Raw genomic sequence first — 16,565 nt, 5'->3', positions numbered from 1 at the left:
CTAAATGGCAATGTATTTCCATTCCAAATGGGGATGTCTGTTACCACATTTTAAAATAAAACCAATGTGTTATACACTAAATAAATCCCAAACATATTTCACACCTCATCAGGGGTCCGAGCAACAAACTTTTCTTTCAAAAGGAGGCTCTCTTTGGGCATGGTGTTGTAAATTTTATTTTAGATGTTCCTTCAGTTCGCCTTCAAAGGACAGGATCCCCTTTCTCACTGTCTAGTTCGTGATGTAGAACATCATGTAAACTTAAATAAATTTAGAGACAGCCTTCCAAGCCTAAAATTACTGTATTTGTAATAAGAAAGGGCCTGTTTAAACAAACAACTTTTTTTTTTTTTTTTGGAGGTGAGCATTCCATCAAGGTTAGCGTGTCTAATAATAAACTGCTGTCAGGTAATGATCTGCTTAATGAAAAATGTTTCCATTTCTCAATTTACTTGAATACATGCTCTTCTGCCTGAGGAGTTTCAGTACCATAAATTGGCATTTGGATTACTAAATCCAAACAATGTAGACTGCTTAATTATGTAGAGGCTTCTTAAATGCTGTAGCTTTTTTTTTTTCACCCCAATTTTATATGCTTATTGTGCAGGGTGATAATTTTTTTTAATCTTATTTCATTATTTTACCTGGCAAAGGTCACTTTTGGTAGTTATTTAAATCTTAAAAACAGCAAATCAATGGATGAGGACAAGTTCAGTAATTTCAACTCCATTGTATGCCTTTCACTGGATTTGAACTTTTTACATATCGGGTCTACCAAAAGTGCTAAATATTTATCTCTATCCAGAAAAAAAAAATACACACACATATATATATACACACATATATTCATATGTATTGTAGATACATACATATATAGTTGTATTGAATGTAGAAAGCCACTAACTTAATGTCATTTTTAATTAATAAAAAAGATTAAATTTATCCAGTCTAAGATTTTTGATCTTGAACATTTTGATCTTAACTGTTAAAAACAACAAAAATGCTTTGAAAGCATGGTATTTGCAAAACCCTTGAGAAGTCACTAATGGGATTCCCATGATCTAATACATGTAAGGCTTTAACTGTAATTGTAAACCCACTAAAGGCTTATGACCTGAAAGTATGGACTATTGTAGCCAGTTTTTATGGGTTTAATTCCACTGGCAAATCCCACTTTCTGTATTTTAAATTTCAATGAGCACAAAATCACAACGTTTTCGTAAGAACCATCTAAAGGAAGTAAACACTGGAATGACAGGGCAAGAAAACCATTAGCAACAACCACCCTTTCACATAAACCATCAATGAACTTAAAAGCACAAGACCAAGCAAAACTTTTAGTTCGTGATACATGTGCAATTCACCCTTAACATTCTCAAAACTACCTATGAATCATCTTATTTTCCTCTGACTTATTTCCATATGAGGCTCAATGAAACACAGAACTTAGCCCTTATTGATTACTGGATCACTGTTTTCTGAGACTATTTATTACTTTTTTTTTGTAAAGCATGTTTTTACTATGATCCCATTCCGTGACTGCTGAAAGCCAGGAAAATCTGCCTTCGGGTGAATGCAGAAGACAAAGTCATTAAAAACTGTGCCAGCCCTGAACTAACCTCAAATATTCAGAATTGTTCTGTTTCCTCCTTAGGTCCTGCAGAAATGCAATTCGTAGCAGGGTGTACTGAAGTTTGTGATTAAATCTTTTTTTTTTTTCCTCCCTCAAGGAGGTTTGACTTATTATAACAAGTGATGATTTATGCTCAACACAAGACTCAGCCTACCTCCCCTATCTAATATATAGGTAGACTACTCATTCAAGGGCATATATATGCATGGCAAGCACATAAATGCAAAAATATAAACATCAAGGATATCTACCTTATTTCCAAAGTTTCTTATTTGTTTCTTCTCTCATATACTTCTTGGTCCTTAAAATTTAATATTACAAGTCCTGTTATGGGCTATCAGGCCCAATTCTACCTTACAGATAAAATTTATTTTACAAAGGCATACCTTAATATTATAATCATTTCATAACCAAATACATGTGGAAACAACTTGGTTTTCAAAGAACTTTGCTGTAAGTATTTACATACATTATTAACTGATGGTCCTACAGGGACAACCTATTAAATCAAAAGAAAATACAGAATTCTAAGCATGTGCACTAGAAGCTTCTAGCCTGGATGTTTTTAAAAAAAAAAAAAATCTTTTAAAAACACTGCTAGCTCTTCCCTTCACTTTTTCAGTGGAAGTAACAATTTTTATTTTTATTTTTTTTCCTTTCAGGGCATCCATGCAACAAACAGAACCTCAAAGTTTCTTTTAGTTAGGAAATACTGAATTTTTACCTTTAGATGAAAGCACAGACAGTCACTATTTTTGATAAAAATTTGCTTGAACTTCTCTCTCTCTCTCTCTCTCTTTTTTTTTTTTCTATACCTGCTTTTCCATAGCCTAAATCCTTATAAAGCCAGGGCACTTTGAAACTTGGATCTTCTCTTAATGCACTCAAAGTTTTCAAAATACCTTTGGATTTACTTTCCACATAAACCTACGACTTTTTCAAAGTATTTATAAAATGTTCTTTATCTTTCCTAGCGGTCTTGGTTAAGCTCTTGTGGGTAGAGGAAACCAGACGTGAAGAATGTTTTTTAATAACTGTTGTTTTTTTCAGTCCCTTAAAACCAAAAAGGGGTGATCTCCCCAGCTTGCACTGCAGGCAGAACTACTGCCCCAGAGGGAGAGCCTTGTAAGTGAAGTTCAATTTAAGGGTTTGGTTAAGAACCTCAGGACACTGATTTACTTGTAAAAATCCCCGGTGGAGACAAGAGGAGGCTGGACAACTGAACTCAAGGCGAGCAGCAACACCACCACTTCCCGAAAAGAGTGATTTAGGTGCTGAACCGGGTCAAGGGTTTGAACTTTCTGACCGAAAACCACAGCTGCGCCGGGGAGGAGGAAGCTTTCTCCCCCCGAGCAGGATCGCCGGCGTGGCACGAGCGGCCGCCGCTCTGGGCCCGCCGCCTCCGCTCCACGGCCAGCCCTGCGATCCACACCTTGCCTGGCCCATCACAGGTCGCCAACGCCTCTGCGATGCCCGCCTCGGACGAGTCTAGTCTCTCCGGCACCGAATCCCCTCGCCCTCCGGTGGGAGGACAGAGGCAGGAAGGCGCCTGACGCCCGCGGGAGAGCCACCGCACCGACTAGTGTCCCCACCACCGGCGGGGCGTCTTACCGGTACAGGAATGCAGGGGCTTGGGTCGCACGACCAGCGACGGGCACACGGAGTAGAGGGAAAGTTTCTCAAAGTAATCGCAGGTCTCCTTGGAAAGGATCTCGTCGATCATGAAAGTCTTGTAGCGCCGCCTGGCTGCTTTGAGCTGGCCGGGAGAGCTCAGCCGCAGCTCCGCGTGGCAGTGCATGGTGAGCCGGGGAGAGCGCCTGCCGGCCGGGGCCACAAGAACTGGCGCGCCGGCGGGAGCCTGGGCCCCGCTCCTCGGCCGCCGGGGAGACAGCGGGCTCGGGAGGCGCGCAGAGGGGAGCGGGCACCGGGCGCGCCGGCAGCGCGTCTAGACCCACCCGCGAAGCAGCATCTTCGCGGAGCCTTTTTGGGACAGCACAGCTGTCAATCAGCGTGCGCTTCCTGCGGGGCCCGGTGCCGAGCCGCGCCGAGGGGCGTCGGCGCCCACCCCGCCCAGCCCGCCCGTGCAAGTCGGCCGCGGACCTGCACGCCTCGTGCCCGCCTCTCTCGCTCGCCTCCTCCCGCCTCGCGGTGTCTCGCGCTCCTCTGCCAGCTTCTCTATTTTAAGACACTCGCTTTGGCTTTCCTCCCCGCCCCCCTCCTGGGACGCGCTCCAGGTGTGTGTGCAGGGTGAGCGCGCTCGGGTGTGCGCGCGGTGCGCGGAGCGCGCGCCGCCCCCGCCTGCGGGCCGGGTCTGGGCCGCTCCTCTGCGACCCGACCCCGCGCACCTCTTGGACTGGGTCGGGTGCGCGCAACCCGCAACCGGGGGAGCAGGCGCGTCTAGGTCTCTTGCTAGAAAGAAGTCGAGTCCTTGCTGAGGTTCCCGAGGCTGCGGGCCACAGAGCCGACGCCCCAAGGACCCGTGGGTCGTTCTTCTCGGTTTCCCAAGGACCCGCGGCCTCCTCTGCAGTTCTACGCTCTCAGCCCGTGCTGAACCGCACACTTGACCGCCCCCACGAGATTCTAAATCATAAATGACACTTGCCTGACCGTTATCCCAATAACAAATTGTAAAAATGGGAGGGTAATCCTCCAAAAGCGTGCGTTCTTTCTTATGTTTTAACGTTTATGAACTGTTTTCGCCATTGCAAGGGCCAACGCAGCGCGATCCGGGTTGCTCGCGGGCCCTCCGGCGGTCAGCCCCACTCGAGGATTCTGGTCGCCCGATGCTCGGGCAGCGCAGCTTTCGTTCCCGGGTCGCTCACAGCGCTTAAGGTTCGGGGAGCCCCCGGAGACACGCGATTATTGGGTGGCCTTTGTCCCTCCCCCTGGGGTCCTAACCTCCGAGTCTGTTCCAATCAATATCTGTACGAACTTATGTGTTCGATTGGAATTGGTGGGCGAGGGGGACCCCCAACCAGTCTAGGCGCCCGGGACGACTCCCGCTGCCTGCGTCCTGCCACCCCGCCCGGCGGCCAGCCACAACCTCCCGGTGGCACCGCTTTCCCACGATTTTGTCTCCGAACTGGTGTGTGTCCGGCCGGAAGGAAAACGCACAAGAGGGAGACAGAATTATAGACGCATGGCCTTCTCCGAAACCGAGTTTGGGGCTGGTGACATCTCGCGGGAAACCTGGAAGCGGCCCGGAGTCGTAGCGGGCTCGCTGCAGAGCTGCTCACCCAGGAGCCCGAGTCGCCGCTGTAGAAAGCGGACGCACGCCCCTGGGTGGGTGGTTCAAGTCGGACGGAGGGGACTTGGAGGACTAATAAGTAGGCACTTAGAGAAAATAGCGATCAGCCGAATTAGAGCCTCGTATTAGACACGGATCGCAATGAGAATTTGAGGCTCTTCATTCTCGATGTGTTCACGTGTGCCGAAGCTCCCTACTCCTACCCTCCTCTCAGTTTAGAATTGTTTTTCGTTCATTCTCCTCCACGCGCGGGCGGCTCGGAGGCCAGCAAAGACTGCGGCTAAGTGTCCCGGCGGCGGAGGATGTCCCGCCGTGGGGAGGCGAGGTCGCCGCGATGAACCCGGGAGCGCCCCGGGCTCTGGTGACCAGCAGTCCCCGCCGTCTGTGCGCTATTCCCCAAGGGGTTTTCCAAGGCGCGGGCGCAGCGGGGACCAGCGGCGCCACGAGCTGGGGACGGTCCCAAGGGCGCGATGCTCACTCCGAGGACAATGGGGGCGGGTGGTTATATTTTGCCCCTGGCAAGCGTCGAGTTGTTGACAGGTGCCGAGAAACGGTGTTTGGTGGGGGCGACCCCACCGGCAGCGCGGACCTCGAAGTGTGCTTGGGGCGCAGCACCTGAGCGACAGCCTTTCCTTTACACCTGGCGATCCTGGCGAGGGACTGAGCGTTACCCGTGTGGACTGTTCGTCCGGTTCTGCCGGGCGCTTACGGGACTAGCTGACTCCGAGTTACTCTTCCGGGCCTCCCCCGCGCCACCCCGCAACCCCTTTTCTCCCTTTCCAGACTTATTCCATCTCCCCCCACCCCGCCCCGCCCCGTCTCACCCTCTCCGTTCCTTTAACTGCCTTGACTCCTTCCCCCTCTTCCTCCCATTCCTCCCTTTCCCCCACTCTTACCTGCACTTGGGCCTCCCCTCCCCTGTGGGACGTCCCCCTTCTCTTTTCTCTTCCGCCCTCCCTTTTCTTCACCCATCTTCCATCCTGGTTTCTCTTTTTCTTTCTGCCCTTCTCTTCTCTCCCTTGCCCCTTCTCCTCTTCCTCTCTTCCTTCCCTCTCTCCAAACGCGGATCTGCAGCCGCGCTCCTGGGTCCCCGCGTCGCGGCGCCGCCACAGGAGAGGCTGCCGGCAGCTCGAGGCGGCGGGGACAGCGCCGAGAGCCCCGGTCACAAGGCCGGGCGGGAATCGGCCTCGCCTCTGCTCCCGGCTCGGGCTCTTGCCCACAGACACAGAATGTGCTCACACTCTTCCTCAGACTGTTCTTTGATTTGAAATCTGCAGTGTTTCAAATAGCTTAAGAATTTCGATTCAAGTCCTTGGATTTTCCACCTTCTCGATTTTCTGCACCGAGGCAAGACCCCACGTCCCGGGTGTAGGGGAGAGAGAGATTCCGGCTCTCTGCCGCTTATAATCAAAGTTGAGCCTCAGTATTTTCATTTATAAGTGGAAGTCGTAATACCTACCTGCTTCACAAGGTGGGCCTTTCATAATCCATGCCTTTACACAAGCTGCTCCCCTTGTGGGAATGCCCTCCACAGCTCAGTCCCTCCCTCCTTCACTGCCTGAAGAGCTAGTTCAGGACCCATCTCATATGTCCCCTCTGCTGAGGAATCTTTCCCCACTCCCCAAGGCTGTTGATTCCTACCTGGACGTGTTTATTTCACGCCCTGGGCAAGGAACTCCTGGTGTGTTCTCCAGCTTAGCACCTGGCACAGAGTAGTTTTCAATAAGTGTGTCATAAATAAATGAACGTATGAAGGGAACCTGGGTGGCACAGTCCACTAAGCTTTGGGCTCTTGGTTTCCGCTCAGATCATGATCTCAGGGGTGACATCAAGCCCTGGGTGGGACACCACCCTCAGCAACCCGTCCACCTGAGACTCTCTCTCCAGCTCCCTCTGCTCCTCCCCCACCTCTAAAATCAATCAATCAATACATAAAATCTTTCAAAAAGAAATTAATGCGTGAAAGCTGGGATCATTACACAATGTGTGTGAAAGACCCAAGCCCATGATGGGACTTCAAATCTTAATTTGTTGTACTGAATTTGTCTTTCTCCTCACTCATGTCTCTGCCACTCTCTTTCCTCGATATTTTTGGGTTTTTAGCAATGGCATCTAGCCCAATTCCCATTTTGCTCCCATCTCTCTCTTTTCACTCCCTCTCTCTCCTTCCCTCAGACTGTGAAGGGCTTCTGTGGGAGGAAGCACACCCTGGCTGTCAATCACAAAGGGGGGCTTTGGTCAGGAATAGTCAGGGGTTTAGTTTCCAACATTAATGAAGTGGCTGGAACAGCAAACATCTGCCAAAGAGACTCAAACCTTTTCCAGCTGCTGGAGACCCACAGACACTTCCCAGCCTCCAGTGGCTCTGCCCTGGCAGGGTCTGCCCGTGCCCAGGGAGGGGAACGCACAGAGGAAAGGGCCTATCTGCACTGAGCCACACTTGGTCAGGCACAGAAGGGGCTAACAATTCACACCCTCCAAGAGGCTTCAGGAAATCAGCATCCTGTTCTATCTGGCACCAGATTCCTGGGGATAGAGCCCAGGCAGAAAGAAGGGGACGGTATATCTCTGCCAAGAGGCTCTGACAATCAGAAACCAAAAAATCGGTCTTTCCTACTTCAGCTCGTACCTGGTATCTCCGCTCAACTAGAACTCATAAAAGTGGTTTGTTTGTTTGTTTGTTTTTTAAAGATGTATTTATTTATTTTCGAGGGTTGGGGGAAGGGGCAGAGAGAGAAGGAGTGACAGACTCTGATGCAGACACTGCGCTGAGCATGGAGCCCCACCTGAGACGTGGAGCCCAACCCAGGTTGTGGAGCCCACTGTGGGGCTCTATCTCATGCCCCTGAGATCATTATCTGAGCTGAAACCAAGATCCTGAAGCTTAACTGACTGAACAACCCAGGTACCCAGGTGTCCCTAAAACAAAATGGTTTTTAAAAATCCTAGGGCAAGGTTTCCTGGGTGGCTAGTTAGTTTAGCATCTGTCTTCGGCTCCGTCATGATCCCAGAGTCGCAGGATCGAGCCCCACATTGGGCTCCCCGCTTGGTGGGGAGTCTGCTTCTCTCTCTGCCCCTCACTCCACTCATGTTCTCTCTCTCTCTCTTAAATAAATAAATAAAATCTTTTTTAAAATTAAAATAATAAAAATTTAAAAAAATAAAAATCTTAGGGCAGGCTTTAAGTTGCATGGAGACTCTAACTGTAGCTGAACTCAGCTTCATGTCTAGTTAATTCCTTTTGTGATCTAGGCTATGTGTCCATGAAGATATTCAGAAGATATTCAGAAAAGACATGCCCAGAGTCTTACAACCAGCTTTTCTCCAAAGAGGAGAAGGGGGACAAAAGAACTTTTTATATTCTAGTAAAGTGTATTTAATAACTTGTATTTCAGTCGCTAAGTTTTGAAATAGTTTCAGACATGTAAAAGCAAGAGAGCGATAGCCTTGTAAGTTAATATTCCCCTGGGCCCCAGGGCCAGGCCAAAACTGCTGTCTGTGGGGCCCAGCACGGCTGCCTTGCACAACAAGAAGCTAAAGGAGGTATACAAGGAGGCTAGCTTATTTGTAATGATGATATTAATTTACCAAAACTGCTCTCATACATTGTAAAGCATCTTTTTAAGAGAGGCACAAATGTAATCCACTTGACAAATGGGTTTGGGAAGGTCTGACTAAGTCCTTCTGTCCTTTCTCAAAACATCTTTCTGGAGGAAAAGTTTAAACTAAAAAAAAAAATTTTTTTTTTAAATCAAGTTAGTTAAGACAATAGCTGTATCTATAGCACAGAATACATAGCACAGAATATTTTCATGCAGAGTGGAAATACCATTGGTCCACCAAATGTTTCCAAAAGTCTTGGAAGTTTGGTATACAGATTAAAATAATTTCTTTTGCTGATCCTTTCTCTTCCCCCCACTTTTTTTTTTTCCCCTGGTGCTATCCCGGCTTCAAGCAGCCCTATTTCTGCCAATAGCCTATGTGCCTCAGTTATCCCAGCTGACTGACACAGCCCGGAAAGTAGAATGTAATCTCTCCTACCTTTCTCATAATGTGGTGAAAGTGAACATGGAAGTTGAAAGCATCCCTGGCTTTGACATTAATTTTTAGCCCTTCACTACAACCAGAGAGAAAAGGCACTTCTCAATATTCACTGGACTGGTGCCCTAGCTACCTGGGGTACGAGGAGAGGACTACTGAGCTGGCAAATCTGAGTGCCATCCCCACCCAATCACCCAGTAGCTTCCCTGACCTCTGGTCTCCAACAGGAACATGGGGGTGATACAGCCAACTGTCAGGTTTGCTGGAGGGTTTCGTGAAAGAGTGTGTGCCCAGCACTCAGTTACGCTAGGCCAGTCTTCCCTTCACCTTCACCTTGAGTCCAATGCAATAAGCCATTGGCTACCTTCACAGGGGCACCTGGGTGTCTCAGTCAGATAAGCATCTGCCTTTGGCTCAGGTCATGATCCCAGGGTCCTGGGATGGGGCCCAGGGCCCTGGGATCAATCCCTGCATGGGGCTCCTTGCTCAGCAGGGAGTCTGCTTCTCCCTCTGCCTGCTCTTCTCTCTCTCTGACAATAAATAAATTTTTTAAAAGATTTTTATTTATTTATTTGATGGAGAGAGAGAGAGCACAAATAGGCAGAGCGGCAGGTGGAGCGAGGGGGAGAAGCAGGCGCTCCACTGAGCAGGGAACCCTAGGTGGGGCTCTATCCCAGGACCTTGGGATCATGACCCGAGCTGAAGGCAGCCGCCTAATAGCCTGTCACCCATGCACCCTGTAAATAAAATCTTAAAAAAAAAAAAAATCACAAAATAAAACTGCATTTTCAAAAGCATCAGAGCCTTTGCTATTTCACATGCTTGGAGTTGGTGTTGACTCAATGTTCAAAAGTCAGGATCAACCACAAAATACAGAGTGGAAAGAGGAGGTGTCCGAGTTCGGGACTGCCGTTAACTATCAGGGAAATGGCCTGGCCACCAAGAGTCCCCGAGGTGCTGTTTAACATCTGGTACCTTGAGCCACAGACACCGCGCATCTGCAGGAGTCAATCATTCTAACCGGCACTTCACAAGGGACGGGCTCATTTATCGTTGTTATTGTTTTGTCTGCCACCAAAAAACAAAACAAAAGAAACCCAAAACCCAGGGGGGAAAAAAACCCAACATGATGTGCACCCACTGGGTGACATCCCATTGAAATTATCTCATAAAATATTTTTATGCTCTGTTTTGCCTCAAGTGGGCCTCAGCAAGGTTTCTCGTGAATTCTTGGTAATCTTCCCTAACACGGGGCCAGTCAGCAACCCAGCAAGGCAGGATTTCATAGAACAAGCAGTTACCAGTTGGACACTCACCATCACCTGTTACCCAGGACAAGAAGTTTCCTGTGTCCGCCAGCACAGGGAAAGCCTCATGGGGCCAGTCAGCCTTCTGAACACAGGAAGCCAAAACAACGTTCATGAGAGCTTTGGATGGATAAAGAAATCTGCTGACGTGATTATTATCAGTTAATACAGAACAGCATTTACTAAGAACACGGGGTGCCGCGTGGCCGTCAGAGAAGGTAATGTTCTTGGTGCTCCAGGTTCTTAAGAAAGGGAGACTGTAGAAACTCCGGGACATAGGCGCTAAGCGTCTACTTTGGTCTAAGCATGGAGGGCGTGCGTTTGCGCACACACCTGCCTGGGCCCAGAGTCTGTAAACTTTCTTTTTTAAAGAGGAATGAAGAGATGGAAAGAAAAGAGGAATTTTTTAAGCAAGGTTGAGGAGAGACATTTCAAAACCTTGTTGGTCAGGACACCTGGGTGGCTCAGTCAGTTAAACGTGTCTTCACATCTGATCATGACCCCAGAGTCCTGGGATCAAGTCCCACAAAGGGGGGGTGTCCTTGCTCAGCAGGGAGCCTGCCTCTCTCTTTGCCTGCTACTCCCCCGCTTGTGCTCGCACTCCCTAACTCTTTCTGATATATAAATAAATAAAATCTCAAAAAGAAACCCAACTTTTTTGGCTAAATAATTTCAGGAGAAAGCCTTAATTTCAGGAGAATAAGGAAAATGGAGCTGAGTTACCCATCCAGAGAGTCATATTTGTCGTGTCCTGTCCTGGGGTTCAGCAGAGGTCAGCAGGCTTTGGGGCAGGGAACAGAATATAGACAGTTTCCTTCTCTTTCTTTCTTTCTTAATCAAGGCACACTTTTTTTTTTTTTTAAAGATTTAGTTATTTATTTGAGGTGGGTGAGGGCAGAGGGCAAGGGAGAGAAATCTGTAAGCAGAGTGTCGCAGAGCACCCAGCTGGGTGGGAGGCTTGATCCCAGGACCCCGAGATCCTGACCCTAGTGGAAACCAAGAATCTGACCCTTAACTAACTGAGCAACCCAGCCGCCCCTAGACTGTTTCTTTCTCTAAGAAATAAACCCTAATTTGACATATTCCTTACGATGATTGGCTTTTAAGAGAAAATCGAGCTCTGTGAGCTATTTGTAGTGAATATTTTTATTATCAGTAGAGATTCCAATACAGCAAATGTGCTCAAGCGAAATGAAGCATCAAAAGATAATGTGGAAAGTTCTGGTATTAAACACTCTCATCTAAAACATCCAGAAACAAAGAAAAATGCAAACATATCATGTTTTAGATAATCTGAGTCAAATGAAATTTTGCTTCAATTTTTTCATCCAGAGACTTTTATGCAGAGAGGTATTTCATTTCACTATGAGCAGACAGCCGCAAGGACAATCTTTATAGATCTTTAATGCTCTTCCTTGCTTACTTTCAAAAGTTACAGGGATGCTCAGGTCTAAATAGGCTATAAATTACTCAAGTATATGAATGAGGGGGGACCAGTCTCTGTGCCTTTCAATTACGCAGGCAGCCTGCATTTTTAAAAGGGATTTGAAGTCATCACAGAACAGAGGATCCCTGATACTATTGCCAATCCACATCTCGATACGTTTACTTAAGTCAATTACTGAATCTCTTAGATTATGTCTACACAAGCTGCCAAAACATCTGGTCATTTCAATCAGTTCAATAAAAGGTTCTGCCAAGCCAGGGGAAAAAAATTAGTCAAGTTCGTCCTTTGTAAAGGCAGAACAATGGATTGTTTTCTCAGGGAAGACAGTAAGTGGAGACAGCTCAGAAGGTTTTGGTTTTCTCTTCTGAAACCAAAATGCAGTCCACAGTTCCTGAAGGAGGTTGTGATTTTTATCAAGTTAATGTTTGGGAGGTGTTCTGCCAGAATTTCAGTCCGAAATGTTATGGGTATGAAGATGACGTAGCCACGTTTCTGAGACAATTCTGGGCTCCTCCGAATTCTATGTTCTCAAGGTTGGGACCATGCCAGAATTAAGCCGGACTGATGTTTGCGAAATGTTGAAAAATAAAAGTAGCAAAACTAGAAATCATAGACTAGTATTTATTTTCCCTGGACCTTACTAACGTTCCTGTGTGCATGTGACCTCACTTTGAGGAAATGTGACGCATGATTTAAATTACCAAACACAGGTACATATAGCTTTCATCTAAACCATTGTTGCAAAAGTGTTTCTCTGTAAAATAGAAATAATGCACTTTTTTTTATTTCTTCGGATTTTTATGTGATATCTTCAGTGGATATTTGGAATTTCAAATCATTATCTTTATGGGGCACATAGAGACAGCTCCAAGAAGAAACAACTACTCAGAGGACAGTTTTCGGATCCCAGCCCAACTTTCTGCTCGTATTAACCCATTTTCCTTTCATATTAAGGTTCTCACTCAGAGACTAAAAAAATCCTCTGATCCGAAATGTTCTGTGGAATGATTTGGTTCAGAAATCCATATTAGAATGCAAGCTCCTGCTTGAATAAATGCACTTGGATGAACACATTTTCATATTCATTTTGGGCAACATTAAGTACAACTAATCTACCCATGTCCAATTTTATATGGCTTTTTTCTTGTGCACTTATTTGACGTTTCTTTAAAGCCATAGACAATTAGAAATAATTATTGTTATAACTGAATAATGTAAACTTTATATTGTCTGAGATGATTCACCCTCCCACTGAATATTCCAGAGTACATGACCGCTTAGGCTGATGTCTGCATATAAACTTGTTAAATGTCTATAGCTTAACTGTTAAGGGTTGTCAATGAATTAGTAAGAAGAAGGAGGAGGAGGAGGAGGGGGAGGAAAGAAAGTCCATCAATCTGTCTCCTTTGGGTGAGAAAGCAGCTCTTTACTTCAAGGACAAAAAAATTAAAAGAAATCCAGTCTCCAGGTAGGAGGAAGATAATTTTTGAAAACGAGAAAAAGAGTTGTATTTAGAACTTCAATCTGAGCAAAATCTTGCTTTATAAAATCTGGGGTCTAGTTAAGGAATAATGCTCATGTGGCCAAGGGGGAGGATTTTAGTTTTGACATGGGGAGGCTGGAGGTTAGTAGGGTCAAGACTTTTTGGAAAATTAGGCAGAAAGATTCTGAAACTAAGAACACGATAAAGGAGGAAGATTCAAGGAGTAGAGGATAGATTGTAGTTGACTTCTTGTAGATAGAACAGAATTTGTTTTCCATCTGTAAAGACTAATTATGCAGAATTTATGCCTTCATGTATCCAGCATAATTTTGGAAAAGTAGATTTTATTGCCCTGAAGACGATGGCTTGGAGATCAGACAAGGAGCAGGGCATAAGGGAGGGTGCGGAAGTGATGAGAGACACAGACCAGGTATCAGGAGCAGAATATGCAGATAGGGTCCCAAGAACCACAAAAGGATTAGCGAGTGCTTGAAGGAAAGTGCTCGACCTTGACTTCCAACTTTAGAATACTTACATGTGCATGCACACACACACACACACAAAGTAGCCTACAAATAGGTTACTGTCCTGATGACCAACTAAGAAGTAATTTACAAGGTAATATTGTAGAAAACAGAGAGACCCAAACAGAAGAGACCATATTAGTCAAACACTGTTTGTAGGACTGTAAACTGGTATGACATTTCTGGAAGGCAGTTTGGCATGGTGTCTCAAATTTAGAATCAATCCAGTAAGCCCAACCTAGGAATTTAAACCAAGGTTGTGGTTCTCAGACATGACTGTACACATAACAACCTAGTAGGAGAGCTTGTTTAAAAATTCCCGGCTCCTGGGTCTCCTTCCCCAGAGATCTGTAGGTGTGACAACTGATATTTTTAAACAAGCAGCCTTCTTAATTTTGCTACTGTCTAACAAACAGGTGCTAAAGAGATAATAATAAAAGTGGGAAAAGCTGTAAGCAGAAGCAAATATGTTAACTGTAAAATTCCATAAAATTTCAGGAATGGGAAATATCTCTTTCACATCTCTGAACCTCGGCTCCCTGTTTTTACAATAAAAATGCATACTCAATGCCATTGCTGTGAGATTAAGTAAGGATTCCACGTAAAAGCCTTAGACAATCCTTGACACGTTGTTAAAGATCAACGAATGCTAGCTACACTATACAATGGCAAGTGGGGAAAAGGCATTTAAGTAATAGAATGTATAATTTGATTTAATTTTTTTTAAGATTTTTATTTATTTATTTGACAGAGATCACAAATAGGTAGAGAGAGAGAGAGGAGGAAGCAGGCTCCCCGCTGAGCAGAGAGCCCGATGTGGGGCTCGATCCCAGCCCCCTGGGATCATGACCTGAGCTGAAGGCAGAGGCTACCTGAGCCTCTCAGGCCTCTCAGAGGCCTGAGCCACCCAGGTGCCCTCGATTTAATTTTTGAAAAATTCTTTACATACGTATGCATATAAAGATGCCTGAAGGCCTGTTCAGGTATTAGCGGTAATAAGTTCTTGATGGTGGAATTTCAAGGGACTTACTTTCCTTTCTGAAGTTTTGAGTGTCGTTTGAATTGTTTTACAATTAACATTTATCACCCCCCCCAAACAGTCTATTAAGTTCAAAGAAAGAAATTGTACTTCAGTAATGTTTTACATTTGTATAACACTTCCATTTACAGAAAATTTCCAGGTGTGTGCCTTCATGTGAGCCTTACACAGTCCTGTGAGTGAAAAATGACTTCTTGTTTCCAGTTTACAGATGAGGAAACGGAAAGGAGGTGGTTTATTTGACACTCACACAGCGTTAACATTGCAGATCCTAGGGTTTGAGAAGACACGGGTCTTTTGAGCCTAGCAGCACACCTTCTACTGGACATTGCTTCCTCATTGATCCCAGTTTAATATGTTTAAAAGGGGGGGAGGATAGGGATTGCAGTTTTACCGATGTGTATTTTTCTTACCCTCTGCATTTAAAAAAACAAAAACAAAAACAAAACACCGAAGCATTTGATAAACCTGAGATAAACTGAATACTAACAAGCGTGATTTTCATTTGATTTTATCAAAGTCAGGGGTTTGATGCCAACCTTCACCAATCACTTGCCAGGTAGCTTTGGGGGGCAAAAGCAGTCCTCCAAATACAGTCCCAGTCACCTGTTAAAAGTTAACAGAAGCTCCAGGTGCAAAGCAAAAGAGTTGCCCATGATGTAGAATGTGGCCCGTCAGCGGGGTTTCTTTGAGTTCTCACCTGTTTGTTCAGTTCCTAGCTGTCAGGCCCAGCGTCCAGAGCTTGACACCAAGCAAGTTCAGCTTTCCACCGAGCGTGGAACCGGGAGAGGATTCTAAGGGAGCAGTCGCGTCGGTGTGGCCGACACTGCCCTCTACCGGATGGAGAGGAAGTGCAGCGTCTGTGCTGTGGAATCCCGTCTCCCTCTACCGGTAGAAAAAATAACTACACGGAAGACTCGCTTTTAGTGATGGGGAGTCCGGGCTCATCATTATCTGTCCTCTCTACCTTGCTTCCGCACAGAGGGGCTCACGTGGGCTTCGGCATGTATCGTTCTGTGGGTGCTCGGGGCAGACATTTAAATAAGTCTGCGATAGCTAACAGGTTCTCCTCTTCTCCGCTCCGGGGACTCCTTAACCCCAGTTCTGTGGCGGAGGTATCAAGAGTCGCTATGCTTCCCCAACATAGTGAAGGACATCAAGGGACACTGTTTATCCTTGCTGGTCCTAAACTCTAATCTTAGTCCTGATACTCTCACTCTCAAAGATTTAAATTCTCCACCTAAAATGGTCCTATACAATTTAATTCTACTTCTGTTTAATAAAGGCATTTAACGGGGCGCCTGGGTGGCTCAGTGGGTTAAGCCGCTGCCTTCGGCTCAGGTCATGATCCCAGGGTCCTGGGATCGAGTCCCATGTCGGGCTCTCCGCTGGCGGAGAGCTTGCTTTCCTCTCTCCCTCTCTCTCTCTCTCTGCCTACTTCTCTGCCTACTAGTGATCTCTCTCTGTCAAATAAATAAAAAAAAAATCTTTAAAAAAAAATAAATAAAGGCATTTAACAAGGGAGGCTATGAGAAGAGCACATGATACAAGTGGAAAGTCTGTGGCACACAATTACAAGATCCGGGACTGCGCCCCATACAACCGATTAAGATAGAGTGTAGCTCTAGTCCCACGCAGGTTTGGGGGTCTCAACGGTAAGGAAAGTCTGGCTCTCCTAAATTAGTCTCAGATATCTAATTAGCGGATGTTGGTAGATCTCTCATGTATCCAGCAATATGTATATAATTTTAAATTTTAATTATGGATCAGGTGCACCAACAGTACTCTGAATTCATACATGACACCTGGTCTCCTTTCACTCAGGTTATAAACCCTTTTGAAAA

The 16,565-nt window shown here is 45.9% G+C and overlaps 1 protein-coding gene across 1 annotated transcript in view; it reads right to left on the bottom strand.

Annotated features, from left to right (window-relative positions):
• The window catches only part of BARX2 (BARX homeobox 2), a 74,317-nt gene extending 70,806 nt beyond the window's left edge, over positions 1–3,511 (bottom strand). Inside the window, exon 1 of the mRNA XM_044258198.1 lies at positions 3,245–3,511. Coding sequence (XP_044114133.1) covers positions 3,245–3,431 — 187 coding nt within the window. The 5' untranslated portion in view covers positions 3,432–3,511. The remainder of the gene's footprint in view (positions 1–3,244) is intronic.
• Positions 3,512–16,565: the final 13,054 nt, after the last annotated feature.

Source organism: Neovison vison, chromosome 7, assembly GCF_020171115.1.
Source record: "Neovison vison isolate M4711 chromosome 7, ASM_NN_V1, whole genome shotgun sequence".
Taxonomy (NCBI): domain Eukaryota; kingdom Metazoa; phylum Chordata; class Mammalia; order Carnivora; family Mustelidae; genus Neogale; species Neogale vison.
This window is presented reverse-complemented; position numbering and strand designations above follow the sequence as displayed.